At 41.3% G+C, this 12577-nt stretch overlaps 1 protein-coding gene across 1 annotated transcript; it reads left to right on the top strand.

Moving 5' to 3' along the window:
* The first annotated feature begins 13 nt into the window (after window positions 1-13).
* BTF3 (basic transcription factor 3) lies at window positions 14-10048 on the top strand. The gene is made up of 6 exons (XM_048849348.2): window positions 14-165; window positions 668-736; window positions 4710-4823; window positions 5034-5235; window positions 8840-8896; window positions 9657-10048. The coding sequence occupies exons 2-6, from the start codon at window positions 668-670 to the stop codon at window positions 9701-9703; spliced, it is 489 nt and encodes a 162-aa protein (XP_048705305.1). The 5' UTR covers window positions 14-165; the 3' UTR covers window positions 9704-10048.
* The last annotated feature ends 2529 nt before the right edge of the window (window positions 10049-12577 follow it).

Raw genomic sequence — 12577 nt, 5'->3', positions numbered from 1 at the left:
AGATAGGAGGAGCGCGCGCGCGACGTTGGGTGTAGTCGACGCGTCGCGTCGCCCCGCCCACCCCCAGCTCCTTCCTTCCGGTCACCATCTTGCGCCCCTCCGCGTGTGTGCGCTGCGATCCGCGCTCCCTGCCCTGTCAGGACAGTGCCGCTTCCGCCCGGGAAGGTACAAAGGGGCCCGGGGCTGGCTCGGGGAGCGGGGTTCCTGGGGAGGGTACTCGGCGGAGCGCCGCCAGGCCCGGGCCTGTGAGTCGGGGGAGACACCGGTGGGTTAGGCCGCGCGGGGCCCTGTAGTTGCGGGGCGATAAGCCTCGGCGTGGGCGCGGCCCTGCTGCTGGGGAAGGGCCGGGATGCGGCTGTGGGAGTTACTTGGGGCTGAGTAAATTCTCCCCCCTCTCCAGAGAGAGGCCTCGAGCCCCTGAATCCGCTGCCTGGTTTCGCCTCCTGCTTCCCCATCCCGTCGCCGGGATGCGGCTGGTGTCCGCCGAGCGGCCTTGCTCCCTGACTGCTCGCCCCGGTACGAAACCTGGGGTGGGGGGCAAGGGAGGCCTCCCCTTGCCCCGGAGACAGCCGGCGCCTCTGCTGCATTGCAGACGCTGCCCGCCGCGGGGCTGACCTCCCCAGCGAGCAGAGCCGTGTCCATAGTGTCTACTATCCTTCCTTTTTAGATGAAAGAAACAATCATGAATCAAGAAAAACTAGCCAAACTCCAGGCTCAAGTGCGCATTGGGGGAAAGGTAAGGCACAGCTGCTCCATGCAGATGGGCCCAAAGCGTACATGGAACTTTAAATCTATCTAAACTTACTGTTTTATCTTGGCGAGGTATGGATGTGATCTAATGTACTGTTTCTACTAGTAATATGTTTTCCCACAGTCTCTTGCCTCTCAAATCCAATTTACTTTCCTTATGTCTCCATATTACCTGTGTATTTATGTTCTTCTAGGTCAGTAGTAAAAATAGAATGGAAATTCTTCTAATTGGTTTTTCAGAGAAATCTGGGAAAAGTAAGGCTGATCAAGCCTCTCATTAAATGTGTAGTTCATAACTTATATTAAGAAACTTTTGGATTTTCAAAAGCAAAATATACATTCAGTTTAGGCATTGGGGTTTTCATAAAAATAAACCAAAATTACATTTATGAAACTAGATACCATATTTCGTTCCCAACAAGATTAATTGCCCATATGTAGGGTCGAGTTTTCTGACTAGGTTTTTCTGTATCCGCAAAAAGAAAAGGAGTACTTGTGACACCTTAGAGACTAACCAATTTATTTGAGCATAATATGTGTCCCGTATCCGTTGTATTGAATAGGTAAGCTACTTAATAAGCTATCCCATAGCTCGGTGGTTTGAGCATCGGCCTGCTAAACCCAGGGTTGTGAGTTCAATCCTTGAGGGGGCCATTTAGGGATCTGGGGCAAAAATTGGGGCTTGGTCCTGCTTTGAGCAGGGGGTTGGACTAGATGACCTCCTGAGGTCCCTTCCAACCCTGATATTCTATGACCTATTCTATGACATACTTCCTGAAGTATCAGTTCCATGACTTTAAAACAAGATCCAAATCATTAACAAATCTGTAGGCACAAAATATGTCATTTTAAAAACAACATTTTAAAACCAGTCAGTCCTTTGTTTGCAAAGAGGGATTAAAGGTTCTGTGTCTTACTGCAAGAACTGATACCACTAGTGCCTTGTTTAGATGTTAGTGATGTCATCAACTCTTGCAGGGGAAATCGTTTCTGAATTCATGTGTTGACTGGATGAAAACCTTTCAATTAGTCTTTATGTAACTTTATATCTATAGCTGTTAACTATTTAAGCTGGGTTTATTTTAAATCATTTCATTAATGTTAAGGGAATTTTTCAAGAAAAAACTACTGCATATTATCTTTGCTGAGATATGCAGTTGTGCGCACATAATATGAAAACTAGAAGTGGTGGAGGGAACCTGTTGAAGACTATCTGCTGTACCCACCCTTGAGGGAACAAATCTGTAGAGTTTTCTTTAAAGGCAAACTTAGTCTTGTGGTTTTTTGTTTTGAAGGAAGGGGGTTATAAAATTGCTGCAGAACCAAGAAATAAAAAAATTCAGATTGTGGTCTCTCTAAATGCAGATTATAGTGAACTAAACATGATTTTTCTGCATGAAAGCATTTAAGTAGCACAGTCATTACATAAATCTGGTTTATAAAGCATGTAGAAATGCTTTCAGCCACAAATTGCTGTGTCATGTTAATGAGGCTTGTGTGTGGTTACATACCTAGTCTAGATAAACCTGCTATGGCAATGCTGGCTATAGACATTTTTATTCTAGTCACGTACATGTGCACACCTAGTTTGTTCCAGATTATAACTTGCTCATTGTAGTGTTGATAAGCAACAAAACTGGGTGTGTTTGTAGGCATACTAGCTGCTTTGTGAATATAACTGAGACTAGTGGAGTTTAATATGTTAGAGATGCTATAGTTTAGTCTCAAATTGGCATGGGAGAATTGGAGCAGAGGTAGTACCTGAATCTGCTATTTTTAAAATACACTGGATTTGATGGTATCTAATACTATCAGAAGTACTTTATTGCAGCATTGCGAAATAATACTCGTCCACTCATTAGGTATAAGTACTATTTTATTCATGGGGAAAACTTAGTTTTGCTACAAAGAGTCCTGTGGCACCTTACAGACTAACGGACGTATTGGAGCATAAGCTTTCGTGGGTGAATACCTGCTTCGTCGGATGTTTGCTGCTTGTACAGATCCAGACTAACATGGCTACCCCTCTGATACTTCGTTTTGCTAATCATGCAAAGAATAGAATGTGCCTAGTATAGAAAATTTTCAAGGCTGTTTTGTAAGACTTCTTTGTTAGTGAATTGCTCCATATCTAGCTTTAGCAAAATTTCTTTCTATTCATTTGGGTGGAGTTTCGTCAAGTGGCATAATAATCCTGATACTATTATAATTTGCAGTTTTTGCCTAAAACGTAGTCCTTGCTATTTAGCAAGGACACTTCACCTTTTTTTTTTTTTTTTTAATTTTAGGGCAGGGTTGGCCAGATGTATTTCTCAGTATTCCATACATAGTCTGCAGCAGCCACTCATCTTTAGTACATAGGTGGAACCCCAGGAATTGTGCATGTCTCAGCAAGATCAAGGTGGATTTAGTGTCCGAGACCTGTAATCTTTACAGGCTTCAATTCTGTAAAGATGAAAGCAGCTGTTATCCACTTAATGGAAATTAACTGAGTTTCAGATGGTAGACAACTCTAGCATAAAGACCTAAATCACTCCAAATGCATTTGACACCTATTCTAACCTATTGTGAATTGGTAGGTTGGCAGGTGTCTCTGCAGACACCTGCAAAAAAAACTTAGTCAGTTTCATGCAAGGCATGACTTTCTAGACCTATTAAAAAACCCTTTGTTCTGAAATATTAATGTAGTCCTGACAGGCTGATGAAAGCTCCTTTTGGATCACTCCTTACATGAAAGGTCACTGTTCTGGTTGCAGTGACTTTCAAATTGCTGAGTGAAGTGGGTTCAGGCTCTAGGCAGGCAAAGCATTTCAGGCTGAGATTCCTTTCCAGTTTGGTGGTAGAGTTTCTCCTTAATTGGGGCTACTACTGTTCTTCCTATACTAGCCTACCTATCCTGGAGGGCCTTTCTCCACACACAGCTTTAAAAGGGGCTGGGGTTTTTGCTTCAATTGGATTAAAGCCCATAATGTCCACCCAAACTTTTCTTTACAGCAATTCCCACTGATCGGTACTGTCTGAGGGAACTATGTCTAAATGGATGTGAAACCATTTCTTATTGTTTCGACCTGGTTGGCCTGAAGCTGGAGTAGCAGGGTTTGGGACAGCAGACTCAGGGAGGAAAAGGAATGAGGTTAATAGAGCCATGAGCTTTTGCACTCTTTAGTTCAGGGGATGCTGAAATCTTGTAAATAATAGAAGCCATTAAGTAGCAATGCTGCTCTTTGACATGGAGAAGAGCAGTCTTCCCTACCAAATAACTGCACCAAATCACAAATCTAGGGCTGTTTGGTTGTGGGGAGTTGGCCCTCAACAAGGGGAGAACTCATCTCTTGGTGACTTCTGCTTTGTAAATGGGTACGACCTAGAACTCAGTTCAGTAGTACCTTTAATGAGGTGCAAAATATGAGTTGCCAAATCAGAAAAGACTGATCCCAATCTCTGTCAGACATAGGTAACATCTGCTTGGGGCAAAGTTTCTCTGTTTGAGTGACAAATTCCTATGTAATGCTGTAGCGTGTCTTATTCTTGGGATTCTGTACAGTATTTCCTCATTTCTTTTTGATGAGTAGTCTTTGATTCCTGATAACTTGAGGAAATCATTCTTGTTCCCTCTTTTATTTAAAATCTTATTATGGAGAATTTCCTTTAATTTTAAGTTTATAAAAGTATCAATTTGGATATAATTTAAGAAACCTAGAAAGGTTTCCATTCTCCTTTCCAGAAATGGTTTGCTTGGAAAGCAGATTTGATACACTCTCTCCATAAAGTATACTTGGCAAATCTTTAAAGTGTGCTAAGATGGGATGTTTGTTTGAAATCTTTAGTCCTTGATGTTGACAGATGTCATATTTACCAGTTCTTCCTTCTTGACACTATCATCCCCTGTGAGTGATGTGTGAAATAAGAGTTCTTTAATTTGAGACTGCTGTAATATAACATATGTTCCTTCCACAAAGGGAACTGCCCGCAGAAAGAAGAAGGTTGTCCACAGAACAGCTACAGCAGATGACAAGAAACTTCAGTTCTCCTTAAAGAAACTAGGAGTCAACAACATTTCTGGTATTGAAGAGGTAACTGCTTTATTAAAAAAACCAAAACCCTAAAAACCCCTAGTTTTGTGAAGTTTGTTTATATTTACTTCTGAGTATACTCTTGAACTGTTAGAAATGTTGCAAGTAAGCCCTGAGCTTGAACAAGGCTTAGTTGTTCAAGCTTTCTATTTAAATGAAGTCGTAGTCCAAAATGTGACTGTCTTAATATGATTTTACTTTTTCTTGCAGGTAAATATGTTTACCAACCAGGGAACAGTCATCCACTTCAACAACCCTAAAGTTCAGGCATCTCTGGCTGCTAACACTTTCACTATCACAGGCCATGCTGAGACAAAGCAGCTGACGGAAATGCTTCCCAGCATCTTAAACCAGCTTGGAGCGGACAGTCTGACTAGCTTGAGGAGATTGGCAGAGGCTCTACCCAAGCAACGTAAGTTGTAACCTCAACATACTTTTTCAGCAGATTTGTACAGTTTATTTGTATCTCAGCAGTGAACTCCAGAAGTAAAAATTAAATGTTCCACCCATATGCTAATAAATGTAATCTAAAGAGAAACTTAATTCTCAGATCCTGTTCTCAGATCTGTTTCCAACATGATATATAGGGAAATATAAGAAACTGGCATATATCCCTTAACCTGCATTTAGTTTCTCAAATACCAAGAATTGGAAGCAAAGTAATTAGTGTGTATTTTACAGATCTAGGGCAGCTTGCTTAATCTGAGCACACATCTATTAAAATAGGTTAGCACATTTTTATCTGGAAAACCTATTAATTTACATTTATCTCTTAAAGTAGCCTGGGCTTTGTTTTTCCTCTTGAACTGGCCCTGTTCACTTGCACAGAATTTCAGGAGGGGATTTAGAGGCACTAAGGAGCTCTGATGTCATGCTCCCCCTCTGGTTTCGCAAAGGTAAGTCTGCCTGGCAAGACTTCTCAGTAACCAGGAGACAATGAAGCAGTATCAGGGAGTTCCTAGAGTAGGTGTGGGGAAGGAGAGAGATTATCAAGGCTTCCACGTCCAAATTCCTAGGTAAGTGAGAAAAGGGGAGCAAGACAGCTCCCACCAGCAGCAAAAGCAGTCATCACCCTGTAGTCTTGGATTAACACAGGTAGGGGTTGAGATCGGTACCATCAATGCCATATGCCTGAATTGTAAAGAGGAGGTAAGTAGAGATGAGGGTGGGTCCTCTCATCCCAGAAAGGTGCTTCTGCTACGGAGCAGGGTTTGGAGGAGAGGGAATTGGCGGAATATGGCTAGTTTTACTGTCACTGGGCATCTCCCACTGCCCACAGATAGGGGTTTCCTGGTCTTGCTCTTCTCTTCCAGGCTGAACTTTTGAAATACCTTGGAGGGAAATTGCAAACTGTCTGCCCAAGCTTATCCTTGCCCCTTCAAAGGATGAAGCCTTTGCAAGCAGTTGGGACGATAGCCAGTTTCCAGCAATAGTGAGCCTGGCTGAAGCTTTCCCTGTTCCAGTTCATGCTCCTCAGAATCTAAGGCATTTGTTTGGGGGCGGGGTGAGAACGTTGCTTGTACAGTTCTCTGGCCCCACCTGCTGCTTTTATATCTGTGGTCAGGTAGTGAATGGCTTGAGTGTTGTGTACGCTGCAATTAAAAACCTGTGGCTGGCCCGTGCCAACTGACTTGTGCTAAGGGGTTCAGATTAAGGGGCTATTCAGTTGCAGTGTAGGTGCTCTGGCTAGAACCCAGGCTCTGGGACCCTGCAAGGTGGGAGGGTCCTAGAGTTCAGGCTGCAGCCTGACACTGAACGTCTACATTGCAGTTAAACAGCCCCTTAGCCCGAGCCCTATGAGCCTGGGTCAGCTGGCACAGGCCAGCCATGAGTGTCTAATTGCAGTGTAGACATATCGAGTCTCCTCCAGCATGGCCCTTTTCTGGGTAGGGGAGGTGTAATTGTCTATCCTATGGACAGGGGAGGGTGGCGGGTCTCCTGCTGTTTTCTGCTGTTAGTTCAGATGTGGATGAGGAGGTTGCTCAATCCCCTCTGATAGTCTAGAGCAGTGTTCCCTAAACTTGGGCCGCTGCTTGTTCAGGGAAAGCCCCTGATGGGCTGGGCCAGTTTGTTTACCTGCTGTGTCTGCAGGTTCGGCCGATCCTCGGCCCGCACTGCTTCCCGCAGCCCCCGTTGGCCCGCAGTGGCGAACCGCGGCCAGTGGGAGCTGTGATCAGCTGAATCTGCGGATGTGGCAGGTAAACAAACCGTCCTGGCCCACCAGGGGCTTTTCCTGAACAAGCGGTTTGGGAAACACTGGTCTAGAGGGTTCTTTAGGCTTCCCCATAGCCCAGAGGAATCTGCAGAACATCTTCAGCAGCTGGGCAGCCTGTTTCTGTCTCGCCAGGAGTTCAGGTCCCTCCTGTCATCCTTTTAGGTTTCCTCAGGACAGCAGCAGCAAGATTCCTTGAACTCCTAAATCCTCAAAAATAAAAGGATCCCTTGACACTATAATGGACCCTGACTGTTTTATGACCCAGTGCTAATCTTGGATACACCAAAACTTTAAAGATCTTTAATATTAAAAAAGTTTGTTTAAAATGTTACTTTGAGTCAGTAAAACACTTCAACTTTGAATTGATAAACAGTTACTTAAAATCCACCATGCAATATTGCTTATTGGATTTGGGAATCTGTAATTGTTGAAAAGTGAATTGCTCATGCTGTTTTATTAAAACTGCTCAATTTATGACTGAAATAGCTGATTTCCTCCAATTCATTGGCTAAGCTTTTGGAGGCCTTATAGTTGGAGTCTCTCTGTAGAGTGCTAGCTTTTTTGAGTGCTGCATCTGATCAGAATGGGGGACTTGGTATGTGGAGGGGAAGGGGGCAGAATGGGGGATGCTGGAATAAGTGGAGGTGGGGAAGGGAGAAATAGAAGTGTACACAAGAGCCCCTGCCGTAGGGGGAGAATGGGGAGGAGTGAGGGGCACGGAGCTGCCAGAATATGGGACTCTGGTGTGGGATGAGTGGGGTGGGTAATAGGGGGCATAGAGACCTGAGCAGGGGGGAGATTAGGGTGAGTTGCAAGGAGTCACTGAAAAATAAGAGGGTGGGGGAGTGTGGTACAGAGGGAACTTGTGATTGGAAATGGGTGGATGCAAGGAGCCTCTCTGTGTGTGAATAAGCTCAGCTGATGTAAGCTACAAAGTTTGACTCCTTAGTAGCCTGTTTTTAATACTGATTTAAGATTGATTTTTCTGACCTATCAAGCCCCAAATGGGTTTTTCCCCTCATCTTGGGGTGGAGTACTCGAGTGAACAACCTCCTTTCTGGTTTAAATAGCAGAAGGCTTGTGGTGCAGGATGTTCTTGGTATTTGGTTGGGAGGCAGGGGCTTGAATTTACTTCCCACCTACTGTTTTGGTTCCCCAGAGCCAGGATTTAGTGACTTTAGAGATCTGCTGCAAAGTCACACTGTCCCAGACTTTTCATGGGAAGGATTGATTGGTGGGGTCATTACTAAAAATTTGAATTGGGAAGACTGAATACCTTAAACACTCTCCCTTCTTTTATGATCTCTAGGGTAAGCGCAATTAGGCATTCTGTAGCTTATTGTTTAGAGTCTGGGATAGACCAAGAACAAATGAATTATCAGTAGATCAAGATGCTATTTTAATCTGAGTAAAATCCCAGCATCTGAATTTGCAGATGAAAATGATTATTCATACAAGGCACTTAATTTGCAGTGTTGATTGAAATAAGCTTACATTGCTGTAATAAGTTGACCAGTAAAATAGTTGTAGCATGTGTCCTCTTGTTTCCTTGATGTGCTGGTTGTCTTCTGATGAGACATAATGAAATAGCCAAAAGAATATATATACTCCTAGCTGGATCTTATTTCACAATTATGTAATAAACTTGCATCACAGCCACTTCCCCTGCTGAAAATGTATTTCAAGTTAACATCAAACTTCAGTTTTGGCTTTATTAAAAAAAAAAATTAATTTTGTAACTTGAGATTTTTACAAATAAACTTAGCATTTAAAATGAACAGTACATTATTTGTGATTACAGCTGTGGATGGAAAAGCACCACTTGCTACTGGAGAGGATGATGATGATGAAGTTCCAGGTAAGAACAAACATAAAATAGAAACAGATGAAAGGATCTACTGTTCAACAAAATACATACATAATGTAGAATTGAGACCAAGAATTTAGTAGGATTAAAAAAAGGATTAGGTGTTTGACAATGAACATCACACACATGAAATAGAATTGGGCGGGGGGGAGATGGAGAAATAGTAAGGGGATTAGTCAGCCACTAACTGTTAAACTTCCCTATGGGCAAGTTATTCCATGGTGGACAACTATGAAATTTTTTACATCTTCCTCTGAAGTATCTGGTACTGGCTGCTGTCAGGGTATGAGACTAGATGGGCCTATAGCTTCATCCAGTATTTTAGCTATTTTGTAGGAATAATAGTATCTGCAGTTTTTAATGTTGCTAGGCTAAAAATGATGATGCTATCAATGTGTGTCCATCAAGGAATTGGCCTAATACATATCACGGGGGTACGGAAGAAACCTCCCCTCCCCTTCCCTCTCCACTTCCCACCATACAAGTGTGTTATAGAACACTTAACTGTGCTATCTGGCATTCGTTGTTGTTGAAGACAGGATTCATAAGATACTAGTAGTTCATCTACACCTGTCTTAATGTGGCATTTATATTTTTATGTAGAAATTGTTTGTAAATGCTAAAGCTATTACATCTCATAATTAAAATATTTATGTTGACTTTAAGAAAATCATGTCCGAATTGATATATTTGGTAAGGTGAAAAAGGTACTGAGGCTTTGGTTTCAATGTGTACTTTTCTTTCTTTCTAGATCTTGTTGAAAATTTTGATGAAGCTTCAAAGAATGAGGCAAACTGAACTAAATGTCACTTTCTGAATAAAATTAAAAACTTGAAAAAAGCTACATGAGCTGCTATTTTATATTGTGACTTTTTATTTGTAATTTTTTGTATTATGTTTACTGATCTGATAGTCTAAAATCTAATATTTGGAAACTCCTTGAACATTGCAGCTCTTTTCTGTTATTGCTCGTACACATTATCTTTGCAGCCTGGTTTAACTGAACAAACCTAAAAATTAGTATAAAATCAAATTGCTAACAAAATCTTTGCCTATACAGTTAATTTTCTGAGTAACTTGTATACAAGCAAAAACCTGGCGTTAGTGAATTTTGGCATATAATAAAAGATGTAAAATTGAAAACTTGTTTAGTGTGGCTTTTATTAGAAAAAAAATATTAATTGGGAAATAGTCTGGCCTAAATGTTGAATAATCATATTCCTAGAAGATTTTGCTTCTCTGCAAAGCATCTTCCAATTGCCATGTCACAGAACAATGCTGCTTAAAGTTTTAGTTCTAGAGTTGATTGTCATACGTTTGAAATGCTCGTGATTAAGCAGTGAAGCTTCCTGATAGTTGTAGCCCAGTACAATACCTGTTGAGTTTCAGGTGTTTTTTTTTTTCTCTTGACCCAGCTGAGTTTGATCAAAATTTCTTCTGCACTCTGGTATTGCTTTGGGCTCAGATTGATAGAAATCCATATTATTGGTCTGTAATAAAACTAAGGTTTGCAGATAACTTGGGGAAACTAGGTATTAAGGTCAAGTCTTGTGTTCAGAAATTAGATACATGGAGCAACCCCATCCAGTGGATTATAGCAAAATTATTTTATCACTAAAATTGTCCCAATATCAATTTTCACTTAACCAAGCACTATAATTACTGTAGGGAAGCTAGGCTGTACTGTGGAGTTTGAGAAAGATTCAGCAGAGTTAATGGCTGTTCTCTGAAAAGTGAGTTTGTAAATTTTGTTTTTAAACACAGATCTGTTAACTGTCTGGTCACCTCTGCTTGCTTTAATGGCAAGTTTGTGTTTTTTTGAGTAGCATTTGTTATGGGCTAAGACTAAAATGGATTATATGAAAAGGGCTGTTTACTAAGTTACTGTCTGACTTGTGCTAAACTTCTGTAGGGAGTGGAATTGAAAGCCAAACTTCGGATTGGTGAGCCTATTTTGGTGATGGATGAGAGAGAACTTTAGTTTGTCTTTGAGGTTGAGAATGTAGTCCTGGCAGCTAAAAAGACCCCCCTCCTCCCCCCTTGTGGATTTCTACGGTGCAATTATTTTTCTAAAATAAGCTGTGTACAGTGTCATGTTTAGAATAACTTTGAGTAAAACCACACTTCAGCAGTGATCCCAAATATGACTTTGAAAACTGTTAGCAAACCAGTCTTGTTTCCTCATAACCAAGAAAGGATGGGGCTCTGTAACTTGCCAAGCATGTAAGTCATGCCATGACTTTATTGTGCAACTTGTAACAAGTTTCTCCACTATTTCCAACTGCCACAATTTGAGTCAGTGTAGAAGTTGTGTGTGTCTGGTCTGAGAATTCAAATAATTGTTGCAATTTAGATTCCTACTTTATGTAGGAGGAATTCTGTTTCACAGTGCACAATTACATACCATTAAACTGGAATATCCCACTTCCATGCTTCAACTAATTTAGTTTCTCAATAGTAAAATATGGGGTATTTCAATAATAATGGACTGCTGTAGTGTCTCAAAACACTTATCAGAAGAGCAGTGGGATAAAGATGGTTGATGGAATGTGTTGCACAAAATCAAGATTTGATATAGGATGCTGGTGAAGAACTGTTCCTCAGCAGAGACTTCCAAGAGGTGGTACAAAGCGGAGAACCATTTTCACAAGACTTTACTTGAACATCGCAGAATAGCACCATTTCTGCCCGCCTATAGAACTAGCCAGAAACTTTCTTGTAAAAGTGTCCATTTTGTAAATTTACTGGGCAGATTTAATACTCTTAACTGAGTCTACTGGAGTTCAGGGCACACGGCATTTGTCAGGAAATACTTACATTTCATAAGATAGTCCTAAATTAGTCAACTGACTATCCAAATATCTATCAAACCATGACTACAGTAGATCCTAAAAGTGAGAGGGGGCACACTTGTTGTGGTTCATGGTAATTGACTCTAGCAGATTCTAATTTTTTCTGTATGTACTCAGTCTGATTCCATGTTCTGTTGTCTCTACCTCTTGAAGTTAACATATTGATTGCCCTAAACATTTAGAGGTTGTCACTAAATATTTCCAGTTTCTGGAAGTTATGAGCTGATTTTTTTAAGTACTTTCATCACTCCAGTCTGTGCCATGTTGATTACAACTATTACAAGACTAGGTATAGTCAGTCAGCAAAGAAAACTTCATGTCTCTACTCTGAACAGCTTGGACAACACAATGCAAACATGTTCACATTTCCATTTAAAACAAAGGCCTATGCAAAACATTAAACCTTTGACCTAACTTCCCTGTACATGTTAAACCTTATAACACCTGGATTCTAGTATAGTAGTTCAGTGCTGAAAGAGCATTCTTTACCAGTTTTTAGGGTCACAGTTTGAGGTCTAACCTAGTTTATTTTTAAACTTGCTACCTATCCCAAACTGTAGCTGTCCTGCTGTCAATTAAAAAATAAAGTCCATAATAAAAACCAAAGCAGCTGCAGAGCCCTTGCACTGGACAACAGCAAGTCAGCAAAACTACCAAACAATCTCTCCTTTTCACAACTGCTTGAAAGAACCTTCTCAATACTCCTGATGCACAGACCTCAGCATGTCCCTAAATACATATGCCAAAAGTTACTCTTTGCAGCATATTCTAAGGATCAAAACATTTCAGGCCATTGTGGAACAGGGGGCATAAGCTCCAA

This window comes from Caretta caretta, chromosome 5, assembly GCF_965140235.1.
Source record: "Caretta caretta isolate rCarCar2 chromosome 5, rCarCar1.hap1, whole genome shotgun sequence".
Lineage (NCBI taxonomy): Eukaryota > Metazoa > Chordata > Testudines > Cheloniidae > Caretta > Caretta caretta.
This window is presented reverse-complemented; position numbering and strand designations above follow the sequence as displayed.

Bases quoted from the DNA above. Each gene is read 5' to 3' on its own strand.
- BTF3 (XM_048849348.2), top strand. From the start codon at position 668: ATGAAAGAAACAATCATGAATCAAGAAAAACTAGCCAAACTCCAGGCT. The intron at 737-4,709 runs GTAAGGCACAGC...CCTTCCACAAAG, and splicing joins AAGTGCGCATTGGGGGAAAG to GGAACTGCCCGCAGAAAGAA. The intron at 8,897-9,656 runs GTAAGAACAAAC...CTTTCTTTCTAG, and splicing joins TGATGATGATGAAGTTCCAG to ATCTTGTTGAAAATTTTGAT.